We start from the raw sequence: 22,051 nt of genomic DNA, 5'->3' as shown, positions 1-22,051 counted from the left end.
GGAGAGGGCAGAAAATCTCTGCAGCTGTAAGTTCCTCAGCTTATCCATCTGTCCCTCTTAAGGAAAAAATTAAATATGGGAAATGCTAAAACCGTTTAAGCAGTCTTAGGCTAAGGCTCTGCTCCTTGCTAAGCTCATCAGTGGTTTACTGGTGCCAAAAAGAGAAGGTTTCACTCCTTCCTCTTTATCCCTTATCATAGATAAGAAATATTATTCCTTTTCTGTAAAGCACTGTCACACATTGAAAAACTTCTGCCCAAAACATGAAGAGTGTCCTGTTGGATTGCTGGAATTGTCTGAAAGGGTTTGACAAGCCCTCATGCTGAACCCCAAGGTGACTCTCAGGAGCAGGGGAATCATGGGAAGATCTAATCCTTTTGGGAATGATGAGCTGTTAGCTCAGCTTATTTCTTGTAAAACTCTGCCAGGCTCCTTCAGGCCCACTTATTCTCTACCCATCCTTTCCTTTATATCTGTAAATATTGCTAAGCTGTCACTTACCAGAGGTTTGACTGTCAGGGGTGGTTGCAGTTGTGATCTCCTGGTAGGTCTGAATATATCAGAAATATATTTGGGAGTGTGGAGTGAGAGCTGGATTCTTTTGAAATGAATTTGCTGTAAGTTTTCTGCCATGCAAGTTTGGACCTCATGAAAACAGAGAGCATACTGTAATGAAGCATCTGCTTCAAGGTACTGTCAAAGGGAAAAAAAATCAGTTCTTCAAAATATCTCAGGTCATAACGGAGTTCTGCTGCAATCTCGTGGAAGATGTTGCTCTTTAGCAGTGAGATATATTTGTTTGCCCTGTAACTTTATGTCCTTGTAGTTGAACTGGACATTTCCCACAGCAGACCTTTCTGTGGTTTGTGGGGTTTTTGGGCAGCTGTATCTCAAGACAAAGGTATTTTTTGCAGTTGTCTTTTGCATAAAGGAAAGTGGCCTCCTTAGTAACTGGGTAGATGGAGACATACATTTCAAACATTTTCTGATGAGAGTGGTTACCCTGCAGGCTGCATCTGGATTTGCTAACATTTCCAGCTCTTTGAGGTTGAAGTAGTTTTCCCTGATCTGATTGACCCAATTCCATAGTTAGCTGCTGTCTCATTTGTGCCATAGCCTGCTGCTGTCCCATGGATGCTGATAAAACTGCGGGTGAAGCCACCTGTAATTCTGTTTATTGACATGCTCTGTCTAAAAAACCCAAAACCCCAAAGCAAACAAACACCCCCCACCACCACTCCAAAAACCAAACCTGCATTTTAGAGGTGTTTTTAATCTGCAGTGTTTTAGCAGCCTGGTTTATGGGGTGACTGAACAGACTGGATTGGCAATACCAAGTGGAAAAGGGACAAGTATCAGTGTTACCACCAAAGAAGAGATTTGTAACTGTATTCTCTGGATGTGGTTCTGCCATTGCTTGAATCCAATGTGTATCTTCATGACCTATTGTCCATGCCCTGTCCTCAGGGCTCTTCTATCTCTGTGTGGCATAAAGAGTTGCTGGCATAAAGGAGGAGAGAGCAGGACAGGCCCTTTTGGCATTGACATACCCATCCATATCCTGGAGAATACTTTTTCAAGATGTCTGTAGCTAGAGAAGGGCAGGTAGACCTGCTTGATTTATACTGGTTGGTGGCAGCTGTTGATCTTGTATTCAAGCCTGGCAAAGACACAAGGAGGTGAAGAACAGGAGCAAAAAGGTGTGTGCTTCAGGAGAGAACAGTTAATTTGAAATTTGAATTGTTTGTAATTCAATCTTGGTTGATTTTAAACTGTTAGGAGTTAGCCAAGAGAGTGACAAAAAAATCTGTTTTTAAATGACTGCACTAAATCAATACCATTAGACAAAGATTTGTCAATACTGACAAGGTAATGGGGAATCCACTGGGAAATTCACCTCCTCGATGAAATGCATTTTTTTTCCTCACTGTAGTTCCTTAACAGAGCTGAGCAACGTGGAACAGGTTAAACCTTTGATTTCTTTCCTTAACTTCATTTCTGTGACTGAGGCTTGGCCAGTGACTTGGATGTGTCTGTATGCACTAGAGGCAGTGTGCCCTGCCACTAGGCTTTGGTACTGAGGTGTGAAATGAAATATAGTGGAAGGAGAGCAGGGCTTGAGTTTAGTGTCTGAATAGAACAGGAGACCGGTCATTGTTACTGATTTCTGGTGTGTTTTCTGAGCTTTTCATTTAAACTAATCCTCTTTTTTTCTTTATGGCAGGAAGGTAAAAGGAGGCAACATAGATGTGCACCCATCTGAGAAAGCCCTCATTGTCCACTATGAAGTGGAAGCAACAATTCTGGGAGAGTTGGGAGACCCCATGCTGGGGGAACGCAAGGAATGCCAGAAAATGTAAGTTTAGCAAGATCTTGATAGTTTTTTCTGGCTTTCACAGTTATGGATTCAATAACTCAAAACTATCAACTGCCTCTAAGAAATAGTAGGTTTTAATCTTTATAAAACTTAGTGCTGGGTTTCAGAGCCAGAAAGTAACATGTGCCTGGGAAGGTTAACATCTGAAACACATGTTGTACACTAGTTTTCATCCTTGTATTTTAAGGTGTTTTGTAAAGAAAAGGGATTACTCCCATTTTACGTGGTCGGCACTTGAGATAGAGAAAAGTGAAGTGATTCCTGCTCAAATGATAGTTCCTGTTGGAGCAAGTAATACTGTTGAACTTCCTGCCAGCCTTATGCTGCAGCTGTTTGCTCTCCTGTTGTTTTGATCTGCCTCCCCACTAATGAATTCACTGCAGTAGCTGCATTTTATTTTTGCCTGGTGTTTTCTTTTAAGAGCAGTAAAACATTTACCATGCAAAAAGCCCAGAGAATTATCATATTTGTTTCCAAGCTGCAAGTTTGGATTTTTTCTAGAATCATAGAATCATTAAGGTTGGACAAGACCTTGTGTGAGTGCACAGAAGAAGAATAATTGAAGAAAAAAAGAGAATCCTTAAGTTGTCTCAAATTCTTAAAGATACTGGAAGTGTTGATCTGTTTTCAGAGGGATCAGCATAACTTGCATCTGTGATGTGGTGGAATTCCATTTTTGATCCATCCTATTGTTAGTGCCCACAGAGATTTCTTACTGCTCACTGCTTGTGGACCTGGGTGCAGCTCTACCAGAGCTATGGGAGGCTCCAGGCACTGCAAAGGAACTTTCCTGTGCAGTCAACACCCAGAACTGTTTCTCATTTTGGACTTGTTTTTGTGTGCAGTACTCCTTTGTGGTCCTGTGCACTGTTTTTGGGTATATTGCAAATCAATTACTGTCTTTAGTGTCTGTTTAGAGATGGTTGTAAGGGATCTGTTCAGACAGCTGCATTTAATGTTGCACTTGAAGGCTGATGGACAGTTATGCTCTGTCAAATCTGTTTGGCAGTCAGTTGCCATTTGGAGTTCAGAGAGCCACCACTTAGACAGGCACAGGCATGAGGTGTACCAGGATCCTTTCTGCTTCGAGAAATTCATGACTGTGTAAACATAATCAAAGAACTGAAGATAAGTCTCTTTTCAGTTTTTAATTTTTTTTGTCTGTGTTGCAGCATTCGGCTGAAGAGTCTTAATGCAAATACAGACATTGGTTCCCTGGCTCGAAAGGTGGTTGAAGAGTGCAAGCTCATTCACCCCTCCAAACTTGGGGAGGTAGAACAGCTCCTGTACTACCTGCAGAACCGCAGAGATGCCTCAGCAGGAAAAGGTAAATAACACAGGCACAAAGTAGCTTGGGGCTGGGGTGCTTCAGCCTTGAACAACTACTGGGTGGGGTTTTCCTGGCTGAGATCCTGACTTGCTTGATGGTCGAGTTCTCTGGAGACAATGACAGTGAGGAAGGTGTATAGTTTTATCACACTTGGAAAAATTACCATCTTGGAATGAGATTTGAGGAAATGATCTTTTTAACAATGAAAGTTTACTGTTTTGGTTAAACTTAGTATTGATGGTTCTTACAGGCTGCCTTCAGCTTTAGCAGGACTTGAGAGATGCAGGTTCTGCTATTTGGTGCAGCTTCTTCATGTTGAATCTGCACTCACAGTGACATCAAAGGACTATTTGAGGATCTTCCTAGAAGAACTCTGTCAGCACCTATTGCAAGGGTAGATAGGATTCCTGGGCTGAATTTGCAGTCTCTGTAAAGCTGGAGAGAAGAGTTTCAGAGCCTGAAAAGCTTTGGTACAGTGTAGCAGACAGCTTGGGGTATTTCTGTCATCTTGTCATCTTAAGTTCCTGGCATCTTGGTGGTCCTATTTATACCTTAAACTTTATCCTCAGTGAACAGTTTCATATTTAACATCAGATCCTGTGCAACCTTATGGTTATCTTACAAACTGTGGTTTCTTGCAACCACGAAATGGTGAGCTTTGTTCTCAAGTTCTTATCTTTATGAGACAAGTTTAAAAGAAAAATTAATGTTTTATGTATGCTTTGATTGTAACTCCTTTGGGTGGTTTACCCTCTTTTATTCTGTCTACATATCTTGGTGTATCACAGGGTACAGGCAAATCAAAGCTGCCAAGGTATCTCGGTGTGGAAGTGAGTGTTGTCACTCTGGGCTTGCACTGAGGTTTATTACCCTTGGTCCCCCCAGCTGAGGGGGCTGTAAGTGATCCTTTAGTCTGAGTTGCCAAAACTCATCTGAGGGTCTGCTTTGCTCCCTGTGGGCTGTTCAGCTTCAGAAACCTGACATACCTGTGTTAGTCTGACAGGTCAGCTTGATTTAACCAGGATGCTTAACCAGATGATTTAACCAGAACACTGGGTATGTTTTTCATCTGTGAATGTTGTAATGTAACTGCATCCATGTCTTTTTCTTTATAGAAAAGAAAGAGAAATCCAGTAAGCCAAAAGATCCACCCCCATTTGAAGGAACAGAGGTAAATATTGGTGTTAAAAGAGAAATGCAAACCCCATGTGCTGCGTCAGTAAGCAGTTATAAAAGGGGAGAGGAAATGCTGAATTCTTGGGGTTTTTTTTGCTTCTTGTTTTTTAAACAAAGAGCTTGGTTTGGAAATAATGCACAATGGAAAAAAATTATCTCCATAAAGGGTAAAATATTTGACTTGCACACTGGCCCCTCCAAGTATAGCGCTCAGCGGGACAGCGAGTGGGGTCTGGAACGTCGGACAGGACTCAGGGAGTCGTGTCTGAGCATCCTTTGTTTTTAGTAATTAAATCTTCTCAGATTTCCTGGTGTTCATTGGCAGTGATTCTGGATGTGTTGAGTTTTTTTAAACTTGTATTTTATTTTTTTCCTAAGATCTTAACTCCAAGCTGTGGGCTCTTTTGTCTCGTGGTTGAGTAACGCTGTGATTGATGGTGTTGAATTGCCATCTCTCTCTGTGAAACCCTTGCTTGTGACTGCTTTCAGATTGATGAAGTTGCCAATATCAATGACATGGATGAGTACATTGAGCTACTGTATGAGGACATTCCTGACAAGGTGCGTGGCTCTGCCCTCATCCTGCAGCTGGCCAGGAATCCTGATAATTTGGAAGAGCTGCTTATAAATGGTAATTTTAAAACCCAGTGGTGACGTCTCTTAATATTGTGCTGTTAATTTTGTGGTGCTTTCTTTTCAAGGGAGAAGTAGTTCACCTTTAGTTTGGGTTTTCTCTAGTCTGAAAAGCTCTGTTTCTCCATACATGTCAAAGCCCAGTTGGATCTCTACAAATGTGTGCTGCTCAGATTGTTCTAAGATGGGCCTAACACTGAAGTCTTCCTGCCCTCAATAAACTTCAGCTGTTTTTTCTCATCTTAGCTATTTTGATGCTAAATTAACTTCAGCTGGCATTACTGCTAGAGATGAGGCTGTATTGTTGTATCCTGTAGATCAGAAAACTTGCTTTGAAAAGGGGATTTGCTTGCTGACATAAGTTAATTTTGTAATTTTTTTTCCTTGCCCCTTTTGTCTCTTTTGCTGAGCCCTTATACCCTCTCATTCCTCAAGTAAATGATGACTTCAGTACATGCCCATCCTGCAGTGTCAGCAAGCAAGATGGAATGGGAGGGGAATGGTGAGCCATCAAATAATGGCTTATCCCCAGTGAGTTGTTGCAAATATTTGTGCCTGATGTTCCCAGTTGCTGCTTTTCTCATTCTGATCATGTAATGTGGTGTGTGTGAAGAGGGACTAGACAGGGGAAGGTGAATGGAAAAGTGAGATGAAATAAGACAAGAAAAAATATAAACTGAATTATTACATAATATGAAGTTGATTCAAGGGAAAAAATAAATAGGAAGGTGGATAAGAAATACTGTCTGTCAAGATAGAATGTAAAGGGGATTTGGAAGTGAAAATTGTGTTTCAGACAGGGGATACAATGTAGTATGGAACAGACAGCTGGCAGCTGCCACAAGATCTGAAGGCTGGTGGTATCTCAGATGACTTCAGTGTTTGGTTGCAGTTTCCTTGTCTGTTGCCATCTCTCAGGGTTTGTGACAGGATGACCAGCCAGGGTACTCCCTATTTTCGTGTTGTCTCCAAACAGAATTTGTGAGCAGTGGTACATGGTAAAGTGAGATACCTGTGAAAATCTTCCACTAGAAAACTGATAGGTGTAGAATAAGGTGTATTCAAATTCTGAGGCTCACAAGACAAAAGGAGGGAGGTGAAATGCTGATGCTCATCTAAATCTTGTTTCACTTCAGAAACTGCCCTGGGTGCATTGGCCAGAGTGCTGAGAGAAGACTGGAAACAAAGCATCGAACTGGCTACCAACATAATTTATATTTTCTTCTGCTTTTCAAGGTGAGTGCAGAGTCCCTCTATATAGGGACATAAGGAACTTAGCCCTGCTTAGTGGCTTTTCATTTGTTTTCTGTGCTGCAAAACTTCACTGAAACAGGGAAAAAAATTTGCTGAGTCAAAAATACACTTGTGCCTCAATTTTATCACTTCCAGCAAAAAGAACCCTCATGGTCAGGCAGGGTGTGAGGGAGCTGGGAAGAAACTAATAAGGATTCTGATCCATAGTTTCCTGTCAGAAATAAAAGGTGGCTGAGCTGCCACCTGTGATTTCCATCAGCATTCCTACAGGGCAGAAATGGTATTCAAAACCAAAGAGAGTGCTTGCTCCTAGTTAGCTATGCCAGTGTTTCAGCATACCCTGCCTAGAAATAACTCAAATGGAATTTGCATTGCAACTTGATTTTAGATCTCTGCTGTGGATCTGGTGAGTAGAGGGTGTTCTGAAGCACTTACAGTGTGGAAAGCAGGGCTGATTGGAAAACATTTTCCTTTACGCATGAAAACTGGAATGCGTTTTTATTTTGACTTGGAACAACAAATTATTCCTTGCCCTTCAACAAGTCTGAAAAAATATTGGTGTTTTCAGGAATTGTTCTTGTTTTAAAAAAATTTTCCAATAGAGAAGTATTATAATGGGGCAAACAGTGAATGCCTTTTTTAATATTTCATGTGCTGCAGTGTTGGGTCATTGCTACCATTGATGTCAAAATGGGAATGGGGTTGTTTGCATTTATTCCTCACAAGTATTATTTCTTCAATGTAGTTTTTCTCAATTTCATGGAATTATCACACACTACAAAATTGGAGCTCTGTGTATGAATATCATAGACCATGAACTGAAGAGACATGAACTTTGGCAGGAAGAACTTGCTAAAAAGAAGAAAGCTGATATCCTTTTGATGTTCTGGGGTAGCTTGATGGCTTCTAATTTGTCTTGATTACTGGTATTGGATTGTATGAGATGAGTATACTGCAACTTCTGTTGCAGTAGAATTTACTAGAAAGTGCAAAATATAAATGCAGATACAAAAAAGACCACGAGTGAGGAGTTTGGCATCCTGAAGAGGTTAAACTGAAGTTACTAAAAGCAACACAAGAAAAATAATGTTTTATTTTATCAGCAGTATGTCTTAGGAACATTTGTGCTGCCTATTGAGATGTAATACATCCAGGGCTAGAAGGAAAGAAAAATCATGCCCTAGATTACAGGTGTAGCAGGCTGTTGCTCAGGTAGTGTCTTGACACTGGCTATTGCATACATCTCTTGCTTTTTACTTGATTCAGTAACACTTCAGAGGACATTAATCATCTGGACTGTGTAACTTTTCTTTAAACTCCTTAACTTCTGCAATTCACTTGATGAAGATCCTGAAAATCAAACCCTGAAAAAGGACTATGAGAAAACTTATAAGAAATACAAAGGGCTGGTTGTCAAGCAGGAACAGCTCCTCAGAGGTACCAAATCCAAATAGCAAATTATTTCTTTGTTGGTAAATGTGGCTAAGGGATTCTATTGGATTCTTGTTTATAAAGAGGATGCCTTAAACATACTGAACGTGGGGATGAATGTGAAAAGAGCATTGCCAAAGAACAGGGAGAAGATGAGTACTAAATCAGATTGTTTGACACTATGCTAACAATTTTAGAAGTGGTTTGTCAGTCTTAGAGGAAGAGTAGCAAAAGTGATCCACTCAGCTTTTCTTTGCTCGTGATGTTAGTTTGGCAGGAGTTGAGTATTTTGGTTTTGTACGTTTGATTTGGGGTTTTTTGACTTTGCCTAACTTAGCCTGTATCTGACTCAAGTTGAATGGATTTCGTTTCCAGTTTTTGTACTAAAATACACTTAATGTTAGACTGAAATTATCTGAGTGGCAAACCTTTCCTGAGAAGGGCTTTTTAATGATTCCTATCAGAATGGTAATAAAAAAGCTTCTAGTGATCCTAATTTTTATCTTTTTCAAAGCCACTATTAGAACTAATGCTTTCTAAACAGGAATAAAAGGCATTCCTGGTAGTTTCCTTCAAAATACGTTGGGAAGGGAGCAGAATGCTGCTGAAGGTCTTGTTTTCAGCACTTACTTTGTATACAGAGACTTGTTTATTTCTGTTGTCTTTGATCTCTTGGTCTGATTTATATTGACCTTTGTTAGTTGCCATTTACCTGCTCCTAAACCTTGCTGAGGACACTCGCATTGAGCTGAAGATGAGAAACAAGAACATTGTCCATATGCTGGTGAAAGCACTGGATCGGGATAATTTTGAGCTGCTTATCCTCGTTGTAACTTTCCTGAAGAAACTCAGCATTTTTATGGAGAACAAAAATGATATGGTAAGGCTTGTGGCACTCTGCTGCAATGCTGGAAAGGTTGGGGTTCTGAAAGTTTCATGTGGGTGGAGGGAAGAGGGAGACATCTGTCTTCACCCTAAATATCTCTAACACTGTTTATCCAGCACAACGTCCAGTCATGTCACATGGCAAACATTTTTGAAGAACTGTCATCCCAAACACAGAACATGATACATGAAATTCCAAATTTTGAAGCCAACACCCCATAGTCTTCTAATACCCCCGCTTGTGGTGACACCAATGATCTTGCCCCCAAATTATGCTTTTTTGACAACATATTATTGTCTCTGCCATGTGTTGTTTTGGAAAGAGAGGTGGTTGTCCTTATGGAGCTTGCTGGATGAGTTCACTTGTTTCCCAGGTCAGTTTGGTCTTCAAAGGCACCCTCTCAACTGTTCCTTCATACTACCAGTAATTTCTGAGAACAGAGGCAGTGGTATTCTTCATAAGCCTTTTTTTTAGAGAAGTCTTACACTTCTGAAACTCTGGCATGATTTTTTTTGTGACTTTAAGCTCTAGCCAAGTGTCTCCTTTACTGATCTTTTAATAGATACACGATTTCACTTCTGTGCCTTTATACCAATGGCGTTACATGAAAATGATACATTTTCTGTATCCAAGAGGTAATCTGAGATTAATGATACATGTGGATTGTGAGATGAAAAGATCTGTTTAAAAGGAATAGTGAATTAATTGCTTTGTTACTGGAACTGTGCGCTGAACACTGCAGACAAGAGGTATCTCCCTTATTTATATAAGGGACTGTATTAAGAAAATAAGAATTAGCTCTGCAGCCCTCTGATTTGCTGGCCCACTCTCTACATTCCATTGAATTTATTTTATTGCAGAGAGTTTTAATAGTTTTGGAAAGGTTTGTATGTTCTAGGTCAGGTGTGTGAGCATTCCTTACGGATAATAAAGATGATACATTTTTCTCCACAGTATTATTAAGGAAAGCTACCAATGAAGGAGGAGGTGTTCTGATATTTATATTGGACAATAGTACAAAGATGTCAAAGGCCAAATGAACACAGATTAGTTGTGCAGCACCTGATTCTGAGTAAAACTGAATAATCCATGTGTATTTATAGCACATTCTTTCCTGTGGTGTTCAAGTGCCATATTAAAGTCAAAGCAGTGAGGTAGGAGTTGTTGCTATCTGATTGTCTTTGATCAAAGCCATCCAGTCAGTTGTTTGGTTATTGCACTGTGCTGTGTGGGGAGAGCTGAGTTTCTTTTCTTAGTGATATTCTGTGTGTATTTATAACTGGAAGACCAGTTACATACGTGCAAAAGTCTGAAGAAAGCAAAGTAATTTTATGTGCTTCCTTCTGGCCAAAGAAGGATCTGGGAAACAAAAAATGAATGCATTAAAAGATTATGTCAAAAAAAAAAAGCAGAGAAATGTTGCTTAGAACACGATAAAAACTTTCTGAAGTCTTGCCAGTCAATGCTCAGATGTCTTTTCTGGCTGGTAAAGTGAACATGATCTCAGGAACTGATACCACTTCTCAGTTCCTGGATTCCACTTTTTAATTTGGGAGTGATACATGTTTCAAGATGACTTTCATGCTTTTATTAAATTAACACACAGGGCAACATGCCTCTTCTGAGAGCACATGCAAACTTCTGTCTAGGGGTTCATTTGAAATTCATAATGAAAAGTCTCAGATTCTCTTTGGATGCCAATTTTCTGTCTTTCTTAGTTGGGTCTCTCTTTGACTCTAATGGCAGTTGCTCCAGAGTTGCTTGTGTTTAAATTTAAATGAGTTCTCCCACCCCAATCTAGTTTTGCAAGTGATGTCTTCACCACATTCTTGCAGTATTCCAACTGTGAGGAATATTTCCAAGACATCTGAACTGCTTGGTTGAAAAAACGTTTTTAATCAACATTTCCCAGTAACCCAATCTAGAAGACTTGAACCACAAAGGCATAAGCAGAACTACTTCAGATGGAAATGCATTGACAGTCACTATTATGGCTACAAATTGGATTTGTATTTGCATACACATGCTTGTGAATATATAACATGCTGAGAGGGCTTTTATACTGAAGACAAAGTTTGGGTGGATTATGGATTTTTTTTTCTTGATACACAGGTTGAAATGGATATTATTGAAAAACTTGTGAAAATGGTACCTTGTGAACATGAAGACCTGCTGAATATCACTCTTCGACTCTTATTAAACCTCTCCTTTGACACAGGCCTGAGAAGTAAAATGGTACATGTTGGTTTGCTTCCCAAACTCACTGCACTTCTAGGTATGTTTTCTTTTGATCTAACACAGACATTCCAGCAGGGGCAGTGAAGCTGTTTACATCATGATGTGCTGTGCCTAAAAGTTGCTACATCACATTTGTCTGCCGAGGCACTTCCTCACTAATCCCAACTTTTTAGCATTCTCATCATCTTGTCAGATGCAGGATTAAAGGGAAATTTAAAATAATGTGATTTCCAGTGGATTTATTCCTAGGTTCTCTTAAAATGTTGAATGAGTCTTCTGGTCTTTAAAAAAAACTTCAATAGCTCCCTGAAAACTGTGTGATGTTTGTAATTTTGAAGGAGCACCCAGGAAAAATTGACAGCACCTTCACAGAGCTTAGCTGATGGAGATACAAGCTATATATACATGTGTGTATATATAAAAATATATATATATACATATATACATAATTTTTTAAATGAAGCTTGATACTTGTAACTTTAATTGTCTGAACAAATCAGAACTTTCCCAGCCTTATCAGCTCCACCTCTGAGCAGTACTGATTTTTAGACTTACAGCTTGGCAGTCTGTAACTTGTGTTAAGATCACGTGAGTACACTGGTTACAAGGGAAACTTTCTGTTGTCTGTAGGGGAAAGCCATGGAGACAATAAGGAGTTTGGAAGGAGCAGAGGGTAGTCCAGTTTGATCACTGTTGTATGCTGGAGTTCTAAGGAGGGAGTTTTTATTGCTCCTTGTGTGTTCTTTGGCTGATACTACCTAGAGGCCACTCTGGTAGATATACTAAATTTTTAGCAGGATTTGGCTCTAAGGATTGCTGAGTGGGAATAGAGGATCTTGTTTTCTGGAGCCCTAAGTGTGTGAAACACTGATGCAAGACGTTGCTAAGACATTTTCTGAAATATGTTGGGCTTGGCATGTGCTAAAGCCAGTGCAGATGGTGGATCCAGATATTGTTTGGAACAAGGGGAATGCGACAGTGAATCTATGATGAGCTTTCTCCCCTAGCTTTGTATAGTCTTTTAAAATGGTTTGCCTCCTCAGTTCTACCTTCAACCTCAACATGGCCTTATTGCTGTTCAGTGAATACCATGAAAGCTTACACTGCTTTGGAAACCTTACTTCTGTTGGTGATTAATACAACACCTACCTGATACATCCTGAAATGCCTCACATCTTTTTATGCTTTCTGCCCCACAACCATCTTTGCACTTGATATCCCCCTCTGGGCTGAGCTAGGAGGTTGAAAATTGACATTTGGAATCTCTCTTCTTAATGATTTTTACCCTCAAGAAAATGTTATTTGGTAGTAAGTGAACTGAGAATTGGAAGCTGATGAGGAAATATATTTTCTCTCATTTAAGAGAGGGTCTGACTGGGTGGTTTGGTTCACCATGGGCTGTAAAGTTCTTGGAGCAGGAATTTGTCCCTTTCTTTTTTACCTATGGCAGTTAGTGCTGTGGTCTTAAGGCTGGGGCTTCTGGGTGCTTGTCACCCCAGGAATGACAGGACACAAATCACTGAAGTTCCTGCTTCCAACAAGCATTCCCCATTTAATATTAGAGTCAGTCTGAATTCATCAGTTAAATATCTGCTTCCTAGTATTTGTTTCTAATGGGGAGAGGAGAATTGCTTTTCAAATGCCATTCTCCTGGAACTGTAAGTAGGCCTTTGTGGAAGGCTGTTCAGCTCAGAAGAACCAGCTGCCAAAATTGTATCTACAGCAAGTTCTACTGGTACTTCCACAAGGTGCACTTCCTGCTTTTTTTTCTTTCCTTGACTTAGAAGTCTTTCATCCTTTTTTTTTTTTTCTTGCACAGAGACATGTGCTGTTTGCCCCAGCTTCTCCCTGTAGAATTGCTTGATACTTATTTTGTAGTGTGCTGAGAAAGTGTAGGTAGAAATATTGTCTGTTACTTGTTTCTTTAAGCCATCTGTGTGATTTGTGAAACTTTTCTTGATACAGTGATTCAAGCAATTCGCAAATGCATCACTTTGGTGTCCTGTCTGAGGGAGGTCTGCAGCCTTAATACTAAGAAAATCGTGTGCCAGATGCCCCATTTATACAGATTTCTTGGGTCTTAAACAAGAAAGTTTAAGTCAGTACCTTTGGTTCACATTTGCAGGTCATCTCGAAGTGCTAACACAGCACAACAGCTGCTGACAAGTCACCATACAGCTCCTAATGCCAAGAGGTCAAGTTTGTTGACTCAGCCTACTGAAATTCAGCATTTGTGCAAGCTTTGCCTTTGAGTCTTTAGCACTGGGGTTTGAGACGAGTGTAAATTAAATGTAGTGGGTGTTTAAGGGGAGAACTGAGATGGCAAAGATGAAAGGTCAGGATTTGTCAGGCAATGGTTTAGGGCTCAGCACTGAGGTGGCTGCAGTTCTGGAAGATGTGCTGCTTTCCCAAAGGACACTTAAATGCTCTTAAAAGAGCAGGAAGGCCCTAAATGTAGGTGGAGTCTGAGGCAGAGGGGATGGACTGGCTTCTGCTGAGCTATTAGCAATGGAGTAAGTATGGATATAATGGAAAAGGACCATCTTCTTTCCATTGCACTCCAAAGTGTTGAGGCTGCTGTTGAAAGGATGGACATGAGAAATTCTGCTTAGTCTTGGTTTCTGTTTTAATTAGCTTTTTCTTTTTAATAGTGCCAGTGCCTGCTTCCCCATGTAGCTTTGCCAGTCAACACCACTTGCTAGTTTTCGTGGCTTCTCTTCACAAGTCTGAAGTATTGTATGTGACAAGACTCCTCTTGTGCCCTCCAGGCACCCAAATTAATCAACTACAGCTGATCTTTGTTATGCCCTAAATCTCAAAGAGCTTTGTGCAGCTGAGGGAAATTTGGCTTCAGACTTAGGATCAGAAGCTGGAGCAGTGCTTTGGAGGCCTATGAGATACAATCTGCTGTATTCAGGTTCTTCCATACGTAAGCTGCTTGAGGAGGTAGGAAAAGAGATTTTGTTGATTTGTATGATTTCTGTTCTTTGAGAAAACCTTGTAAGTGTTGAATCACCACGGCCTTGCAGAGAATGGTTTTTGTACTATGGCTTTAATACTTAGAAATTATATTTACAGAATGATCTTTCCTTTTTATACATACTCCATGTGAATGCTTTATGTGCCAGTATATGTGAAGCATGGCTGTAGTGGATTAAGGTGAGAGAATTCTTGTGAATTCACCAAATGGTTTAAACTAGACATTTGCCTGAAATGTGGAAAACACAGATTCAGTGCCCTCCAGTCATCACCTGGGAAGGAGAGACCACAGCAGCACGTTATGGACTCTTCAGTGGAGGTTTGCTTCACTTTCATAGTCCTCTCATTTTGCTTTGCATAGCCTGATTCAAGTGAAGTGGTGTAGAGGAGTGACTTGCTCCAAATATGATAGAGTTTGGTGGTTAGTGTATCTGCTTGTTGAAAATATTCTCACTGAAAGGGGGAAACATAGAGCTGAACTTAAAAGAAAGATGTGAATCTGTTTTCTTAATCCCTGGAAATGTTCTTCCACTGTTGGACACAAGGGAAATGTTACCCTTTTTCATCATTCTTCTCCTGGATGTGTGATTGGTTTCTAAAGTAAATGCCCTGGCAGCAAACAGAAGAAAACATTGTCTGCAAGGAAGAATAAAAAGCCCTCACTTCTTGTTTGGACCAAATCCACTTAGTTTTTCAGTTAAGTGGCCAAACCAAATACGAATTTTTTTAGTACTGCTCTCTTAAATAGATGCACAGCTTGTGATCCACATTCTTCTAATAAGGGTGCTATTTTGTGCTGTGTCTGAATGGTTTCTTAGCCTTTGTGAAGTGAGACAAATAGTTGCCCATTCTCCATGAGAACAGCAGGCAGTTTGTCCAGCAGAACCAGCTGAGTGCTGCTGTGTGTGTCATGGCAGGCTGCAAACACATGACACACGTGTGTCATATGTGTCATGGCAGGCTGCAAACTCTTCATGGTGGACCCCAGCTCAGAACCAGCTCCTGGCAGCACGTGTGTGGTGGGCAGTACCCGTGTTTCTGTGTCCACTCATCAGTCAGTTATCCCTCACAAACAGGTGGAAGTGATAGGGAATGTTGCAAAAGCTCTTACTGTGGTACTGTGCTGCTGCTCAAAGACTAAAAGGAGTAGGTTTGGTTCCATGCAGTGAACAATCATTTCTCTAATGTGTGTGTTCATCTCTCTGAGCTGCTGGACAGATCTTAGGTGTACTGAATGCATATTGTCTTGAAATGCCATTTTCTTTTCATTCACTTCCAGTGCAAGCCATGCTGAAAGATTGAAACCCCATTATGTTTGGAAGTTTGACTTGAGTGTCTCTTTTTGGTTGCTTGAAATTACCAGCTGCTTTTAAAAATGAAAGGCTGAGTGAACACAGATACTGGTGAGCTGAAAAGTGGGTGGGTCACAGAACAGTACCAGTTGTGAATCGTGCCCAAGTGCAGAAGGGCTGTGCATCTGGCTGTGAAAGTGCCACACAGGGCCGAGGTGGTCCATCTCAAAAAGATTTTAGGTGATGAGGAACACCTCGAGTTGTGTTTTCCAGTACAGAGTAGAGTGGCTGAAAAAAAATTGGCTTTGTGGATTTATGTTTAGCCAAGTAGATAAGTGTTTGTTATACAACACTCTGAAATACAGCGTGGTCAGTCCCAGGTAGCAACAGCATAGTTTTGCCAGTCTCAGCACATACCCAGCCTATGTGCTTTATTCATAAGAGCACCCTGACCTGGTGGTCTTTAATTTCTTGCTGTCCCAAGACTTAATACCAGCACACTAAGAAGCAGTAGCCACCTCATCTTACACAGAAATCCAAGGGCTGTGCAATAGTTTGCAAACTCCAAAGTAGGTCAGACTTCTCTCAGTTCATTAATTAAGCTGGAGATGGCCAGAGCAGAGGGTAACTTTGACAGTCTGAGTTAGTCCTCACTGAGGAGTCTGTCTTTACTGGGTTCATTGATAGAATCTTTTCTGAGAACTGCTGAAATTCCTCTGATATTTTTCCATTCTTTACAAGTGAGGTTTAATGAGCAATCAAAGAATTGCCAAACAGTTGTGTGTTGGGCTTCTTAACAACCACGTCTTGATATGGTGTGCAGCCAAGCTGGATTATATGTTGACTGCTGTTTAAAAAGCCAAGTAGTACTTTGCTCTCTAATTAACGGAGTGCTGTGTGTTTTTAATGTTCTATTCCTTTTATGAAAGTTTCTTTTAAGAAGGCTTAAAGTAGATGTGTTCTCTTTATGAGTTCACTTGGCCTTTTTGTAATGAACTTATTATGGAGCTTCACACATCTGTTGAAAAATGGAGCTTCTTATAGGCTACTGCAGTGTTTTTTCTGATTTTAATAGGCCTCATTTATCCTATAAAGAAACATACATTTTCTTACCTGATCAAGTGAGCAAACAATAAGGGTCAGATGTGGCAAAGACCCTAACAAAAAGCACATGTCCAGCCATCAGGGTGAGGTAAAGTCATATCGGGATTGCTTGAAGTTATTAATGGCAGTAAAATTTATGCTTCCTCCTGTTTTCCCAATTAAATTGAGAAACTTTTTTTTCCTAAGGTGGCTCTGCAGCAGCTGGTTCCAATACTACTTGTGTGAATATTGCCTGGGGTGTCTCCATTCCTTTATAGTAGAGGCTGGCTGAAGCACATTAAGTAACAGTTCAACTACAGGGACCAGTCTGTTGGAAAGCAGTAATTATTAAGGGATTTATTTTAATGGTAGTTTTTTTATCATTTGTGGTGAGTATGGCCTAGGCTTAGAAAAACCCTCAAAAACAAACAAACAGAAAAACCTGACACCAAAAGAAACACAAACCAAAACCATCTTTTAACATTCAACTTCTAAATCCTTATTAGAAGTGCAGATGGACCCGGCATGTCTGAGTGACTTAAGGAGAGTATTGGGTACACAGTGTGTCTTAAAACCCAGCACTTACTTAGATACCTTCACTGTGGATTAGACAGCAAACTTTAAAGAAAAATTGATTTCTTATTTTGAGAACTATAGAACTCAAAGTAGAGACACATCAGTATTGCTAATACTGTGTTGGAAGCAGAAATAGAAGCCCAACTAACCTTCAGGTAAAAGCCTTCACTATATGACTTTCTGCTCCTGGTAAGTTGTAGTGAATTATCCAGAAAGAAGAACTGAAATCTATGACATACTTTTGTATAAACTTAAAAGTTTTTGAAATCCGTTATCTGAGTTTTTCTGATTCTTTTAACACTGTCCAAAATTGGAAACAGTGTTTTTTCATTTTGTAGCTCTTACAGGTGGAGCCTTGCTAATCTGAACACTCAGGCTCTGACTGTTCAGGTGAGTGAAAGCTCATTGCTGTGGTGTGCTGGTCACAAGTGCATGTGTGTGTTTAGCTGTGTTATTAGCCTTTTTAAGGAAGAGGATAACTTTGGTGTAACAAAAGAAACTAACTTGATGCGTGTTGACTGAAAATCAAAATGCTGGTGGCAGCAGCAAGGACAGGAGTGGAGGGATGGCAGCAATTTAAAGATGAGGGAACCAAGTTGTTGGAATTTGCCAAACTGATGAATGGGAAGGATCCCCTGAGCCAGTATTTCGACTGTGGAGCTTACAATATGTGACTGATTAATTCAATGCTTTTAATTGTTTCTTTGCATATTGCAAGGGCAAATTAATACTTAACAGTAAAAAGTAAATCTAGGCTTGCACATGAACTGTTGACATCTGAAAGCTTTACAAGGCACAGCTTGGATGCCTAAAGCATGACAGAACAGAAACAACTAGTTCTAGTATCTTGGAAAATCTCCATAAAGAAGGAGCGAGCTCTTCTGCTAATCTTCCTGATCTGTGGTAACATCTTCATAAAGCCTCTGTGAGGGCCAGGGTCAAAGAGAGAGGAGCACCATTCCAGAGCCCTTGTGAAGGCTACAGGCAGAGGGATGACCTCAAAGGACCTCATGGAACAATTTGATAATATTGCCCCCAGACCCTTTGAGCTCATGAACAGGAACAGCATCTCTCGAATAATACGGGACTTAATTCTTGCGACCTGGAAGACTCAAGAGCTCAGCCAATATTTAACTCCACTTTTTGGGCTTAGTAAATTTGAACCTCAGCTTTGTACTATAGCATCTTCAACACATGGGTAAAACCAGTTTTTGTATTTCCATGTGGTAAATCATCCCTTTCTCAAGGCTGCATCCTGCATTGAGTTTGTTCTCCTTCAGGCAGGAGCGTGTTGGAGTACAGCTGCACCATCCCCTCAGAACTGAGGTGCTCTGCTGTGGAGCTGGGTACCTGCACAAACAGGAGCAGGGAAAAACCTCCACCTGTTTCCTTTCCCACTGAATTCCAAACAAGAAGATCAGAGGGGTGTGTTTTGAGCATGTGTTTTTGAAGTTAAATCAAACTAAGAGCCTCTTCTAATTTCTAGTTTCTTCTTGTTAATTCTTTTTTCTACTGCTTGCTTTCTTCCCTGGTCATAGCCTAACCCAAAACATAATTCTTTTGTGGAGAAAAGAGAAGTAGCTTCACTTTCTTCCTTCAGGGATAATCCTATTGCCTCCTGATTTCTCTCTAATCTGAACTTCTCATTGATTTATCTCTGCTGTGGGCAGTATATGGGATATTGCAACTCATCAGCTTCCAGTTTCTGTGTGAAGTCACGTGAGTCCAAGTATGATTGGTTGTAGCACATCCTAAGGAACAAAAATGGGGTATATTTTGCTATATAGCCTCAGGAAAGGACGTGCCTGAATTTAGGAGTGTGTTGATTACTCAGTGGCTGTACTTTACTGTCTTTTATAGGCAGCCATGCTACAGTCAGGTGTTTACTTTCTGTTTTTCAGTCTGTCTTGCTTAAAGTTCCAGGCAAAGAAGTGGAGCCTGAGGCTCCAGATGTGCAGCTTCATTTTTGTCTTGTGCTGTAACATTAGATAACTCAACCTAAATTAGTCAGTTATTAGTCCTTTTACTTAAGATTCATCATTATAATTCTTTCGTTGTTTCCTAAAAAAAATAATTGTATCCATGCTTAGATGAAGCATATACTTAGTTTTTTAAATGAAGGGAAAAAACCCAAAAACTTGACTCCAAACATGGCAATATCAAGGTTTAAAGTTAGGCCTATGGTATGAAGCCAGCTTCAAGTAACATAAAGGTGGCACAAGAGGGGTAATTAGTATGTAATTAATATCATAATGTTTTATTTACAATGTCTGCTCTTGTTGAGTATGAGCAGATTTGAAAACTCTTTCAGGTTCTCTTGATAAAATAAACTGATACATCCAATACAATTTATATTTACATATGTAAATCAAACCAATATGTGTGTAAAGCACACATGGATTAACTTAGTCCAACTGTTTCAGAGCTGCTTGTGAGGAATGATACAGATAGAGGTAAACAGAGATGCCTTTCTGTCCCTTTTTTCCGAAGATCACTGTTACAAATTACGATACATGTGAATAAACTCTTGATTAAGCTGTTTTGGAGACCTGATACTCAGTTTGTGACAGTCTTATCCATCTAGATTTCTTACTTGCCTAATTCTGCAGCAGATTAGAGTATCAGAGTTTGAAACTGAAGATTCACTTTGCCATTGGAATAGGTTATTTACCTTCATTTGTGTTCTGGTTTTGATTTACTGTTGTTAATGTTTTGCACATGAGTGGGATAGGGCATATTTCATATCTAATATGGAGACATTGATGATTCCATTAGGAATGACGGCTACTTGATTAACTGACAGTGTTACATTTAAATAATTTAGTCCATGCTTTATATTCTCATTTTTACTTTAGCATTTGAAAACTGAATGCTGCTGCTACAACTCAGACTGGCATTTTGTTTTTACAGCTTTAGGGTTTCGTTTTTGTTGTCGTGCAGCTAATGGAGGATTTTTTATTTTAAGCTCACAAAGTCAACCAAAATGTAGGACCCAATCTTGTGATCAAGAAATCATTTTTCTATAGCTTCTGCTATTAATACCATTTAGATCTTTAACCTTAGTAAGAACTAAACACGGGATTCAGGCGTGGGCCCCCAGAACTGGCACATGGCTTCTTATTAATGTTCAAAGGCTAAAAATCTGAAGCCATTTTGAACTCAGAACCCATCATGTATTTATTTCCCTCTCTAATTTGCAGAAAACTAGTTGTGAAAACAGCCCCAGGGACCTGATATTTTTCCATCCCAGCTGCTCCAGCTGAACTACAGCTGCAAAAAAAATCTTAAGTATTGTTTCTATAAACTGTTGAGTGTATTTTATAACACAATAATTCCCACAAAATCAGTAACTGCAGTTAATGACTGGTTTGTTAAGGCATTAACTGCACTCAGCTGGGAATGACCAATTTCTCTGGAATGGCTGTATAAGGACTAAGGCTAATTCAGTAACACTTTCAAATAATTATTTGGTTAATTAATGGTAAATTCTTGTGGAAATCCTATCAAAGTGCTCGTGACGCTCACATTTAATATCCAATGAGTTCATTATGATTCATGTTTTATTGCCTTAAATACCAGAAGAATCCATAATGACTAGGCCATTATTTTCCAGGGCTGCCCTTTCTGCTTTAGGCCATTTGGCTATTCCACCTTCAGTCGTAAAAAGCTTGATGCTCAAAACTACCAGCATTTGTAGCCACAACTTTCTGGCACCACACCAGATCTTTGGTGATTTTTATGAACACGTTTGGCAGAAATCTGGTTTTTCTTCCTCTTGCTTTTTCTGGTTTGGGGGAATTATTGATGCCTACTGTACCAAGTCATAAGGAAGTCTTCCCTGCAGTGTCTGCTTTTTCATGTGTGGCCTTAAGTAGTGGTCAAAAATAGCAAAAAGGTATCACTTCCATGCTTTGGAAAGCTGTTCTCCAGCCAGATACTGGGCAGGGTTTAAAATTTTTACAGCCAAGTCTCTGTGAAATGCTTGACTCAGGGGGTTATTCGTTAGCATTCAGATGAGTATGAAATAATTAGAAAAAGTAAGCTTGGTACTGGTGTATTCACATAATAGTCAGTAGCTGCCAGTTTTTATTTTGGGGAGTGAAGTACCTATGGAAAAGGATGACAGTTGGCTTGGTAGATTTTTCAGTCTGTCACTTTTTACCCTTTTGTCTGTTCTTCAGCCTGCAGGGTGATGCTTAGTGTTTAAAACTCTTTAGCTGTTGAATCTGTTCCCTTCCTAATCTTCAACAAACTCGTTCTGCATGGTTTTCAGTCAGCTTTCCAACAGGCTGTGTGCTTTCTAATGGAGCAAGATCCACAATTGTGTTAAATGCTGGCTGTGCTTAAAAACAACCACCTCCTCTTGATTTTCCTGGAGTGTTTGATTCTTTGGATCATGAGTTGCTGCTGTTTTACATGAGAACTGGAAAAAGTCAGGAGGTTCTGCTTTTCCTCCACCAAAGTGCTTCCATAGGGAAAGTAGAACAGTGAAACTTCCAGACATTAGCCTGAAGTTCTTTCCTTTCTGGGAAATTGAAATGAAACTTAAGATGCAAACATCATTAGTTTAGTTTAGTTTAATTGCACACTGTTGTCTTTTAGCTTTAGTTCTGTAGCTTTTTTTCATCAAGTTAGTACAATTCAGTTGTGTTTTTTCCTGTTTACTCACAACTGAGAAATACTTCCTTGCTGAGTGTGTGTAATAAGTGTCTGTGACTTAAAATGCTTTAAACCCTTCTCTATGTCCTGTATTGACAGTAGGACAGGGGAATTCAGGGAAAATGAGTCAGATGACT

At 39.9% G+C, this 22,051-nt stretch overlaps 1 protein-coding gene across 1 annotated transcript in view; it reads left to right on the top strand.

Annotated features, from left to right (window-relative positions):
• The first annotated feature begins 2,228 nt into the window (after positions 1-2,228).
• Positions 2,229-22,051, top strand: part of KIFAP3 (kinesin associated protein 3) — a 60,899-nt gene continuing 41,076 nt past the window's right edge. The window contains exons 1-9 of the mRNA XM_029962253.1: positions 2,229-2,356; positions 3,550-3,704; positions 4,823-4,878; positions 5,373-5,514; positions 6,653-6,752; positions 7,516-7,640; positions 8,109-8,207; positions 8,903-9,081; positions 11,200-11,362. Of these exons, the coding sequence (XP_029818113.1) occupies positions 2,325-2,356; positions 3,550-3,704; positions 4,823-4,878; positions 5,373-5,514; positions 6,653-6,752; positions 7,516-7,640; positions 8,109-8,207; positions 8,903-9,081; positions 11,200-11,362 (1,051 nt within the window). The 5' untranslated portion in view covers positions 2,229-2,324. The remainder of the gene's footprint in view (positions 2,357-3,549; positions 3,705-4,822; positions 4,879-5,372; positions 5,515-6,652; positions 6,753-7,515; positions 7,641-8,108; positions 8,208-8,902; positions 9,082-11,199; positions 11,363-22,051) is intronic.

Source organism: Manacus vitellinus, unplaced genomic scaffold (assembly GCF_001715985.3).
Source record: "Manacus vitellinus isolate BGI_N305 unplaced genomic scaffold, ASM171598v3 scaffold_44_pilon, whole genome shotgun sequence".
In the NCBI taxonomy this organism is placed as follows: Eukaryota; Metazoa; Chordata; class Aves; order Passeriformes; family Pipridae; genus Manacus; species Manacus vitellinus.
This window is presented reverse-complemented; position numbering and strand designations above follow the sequence as displayed.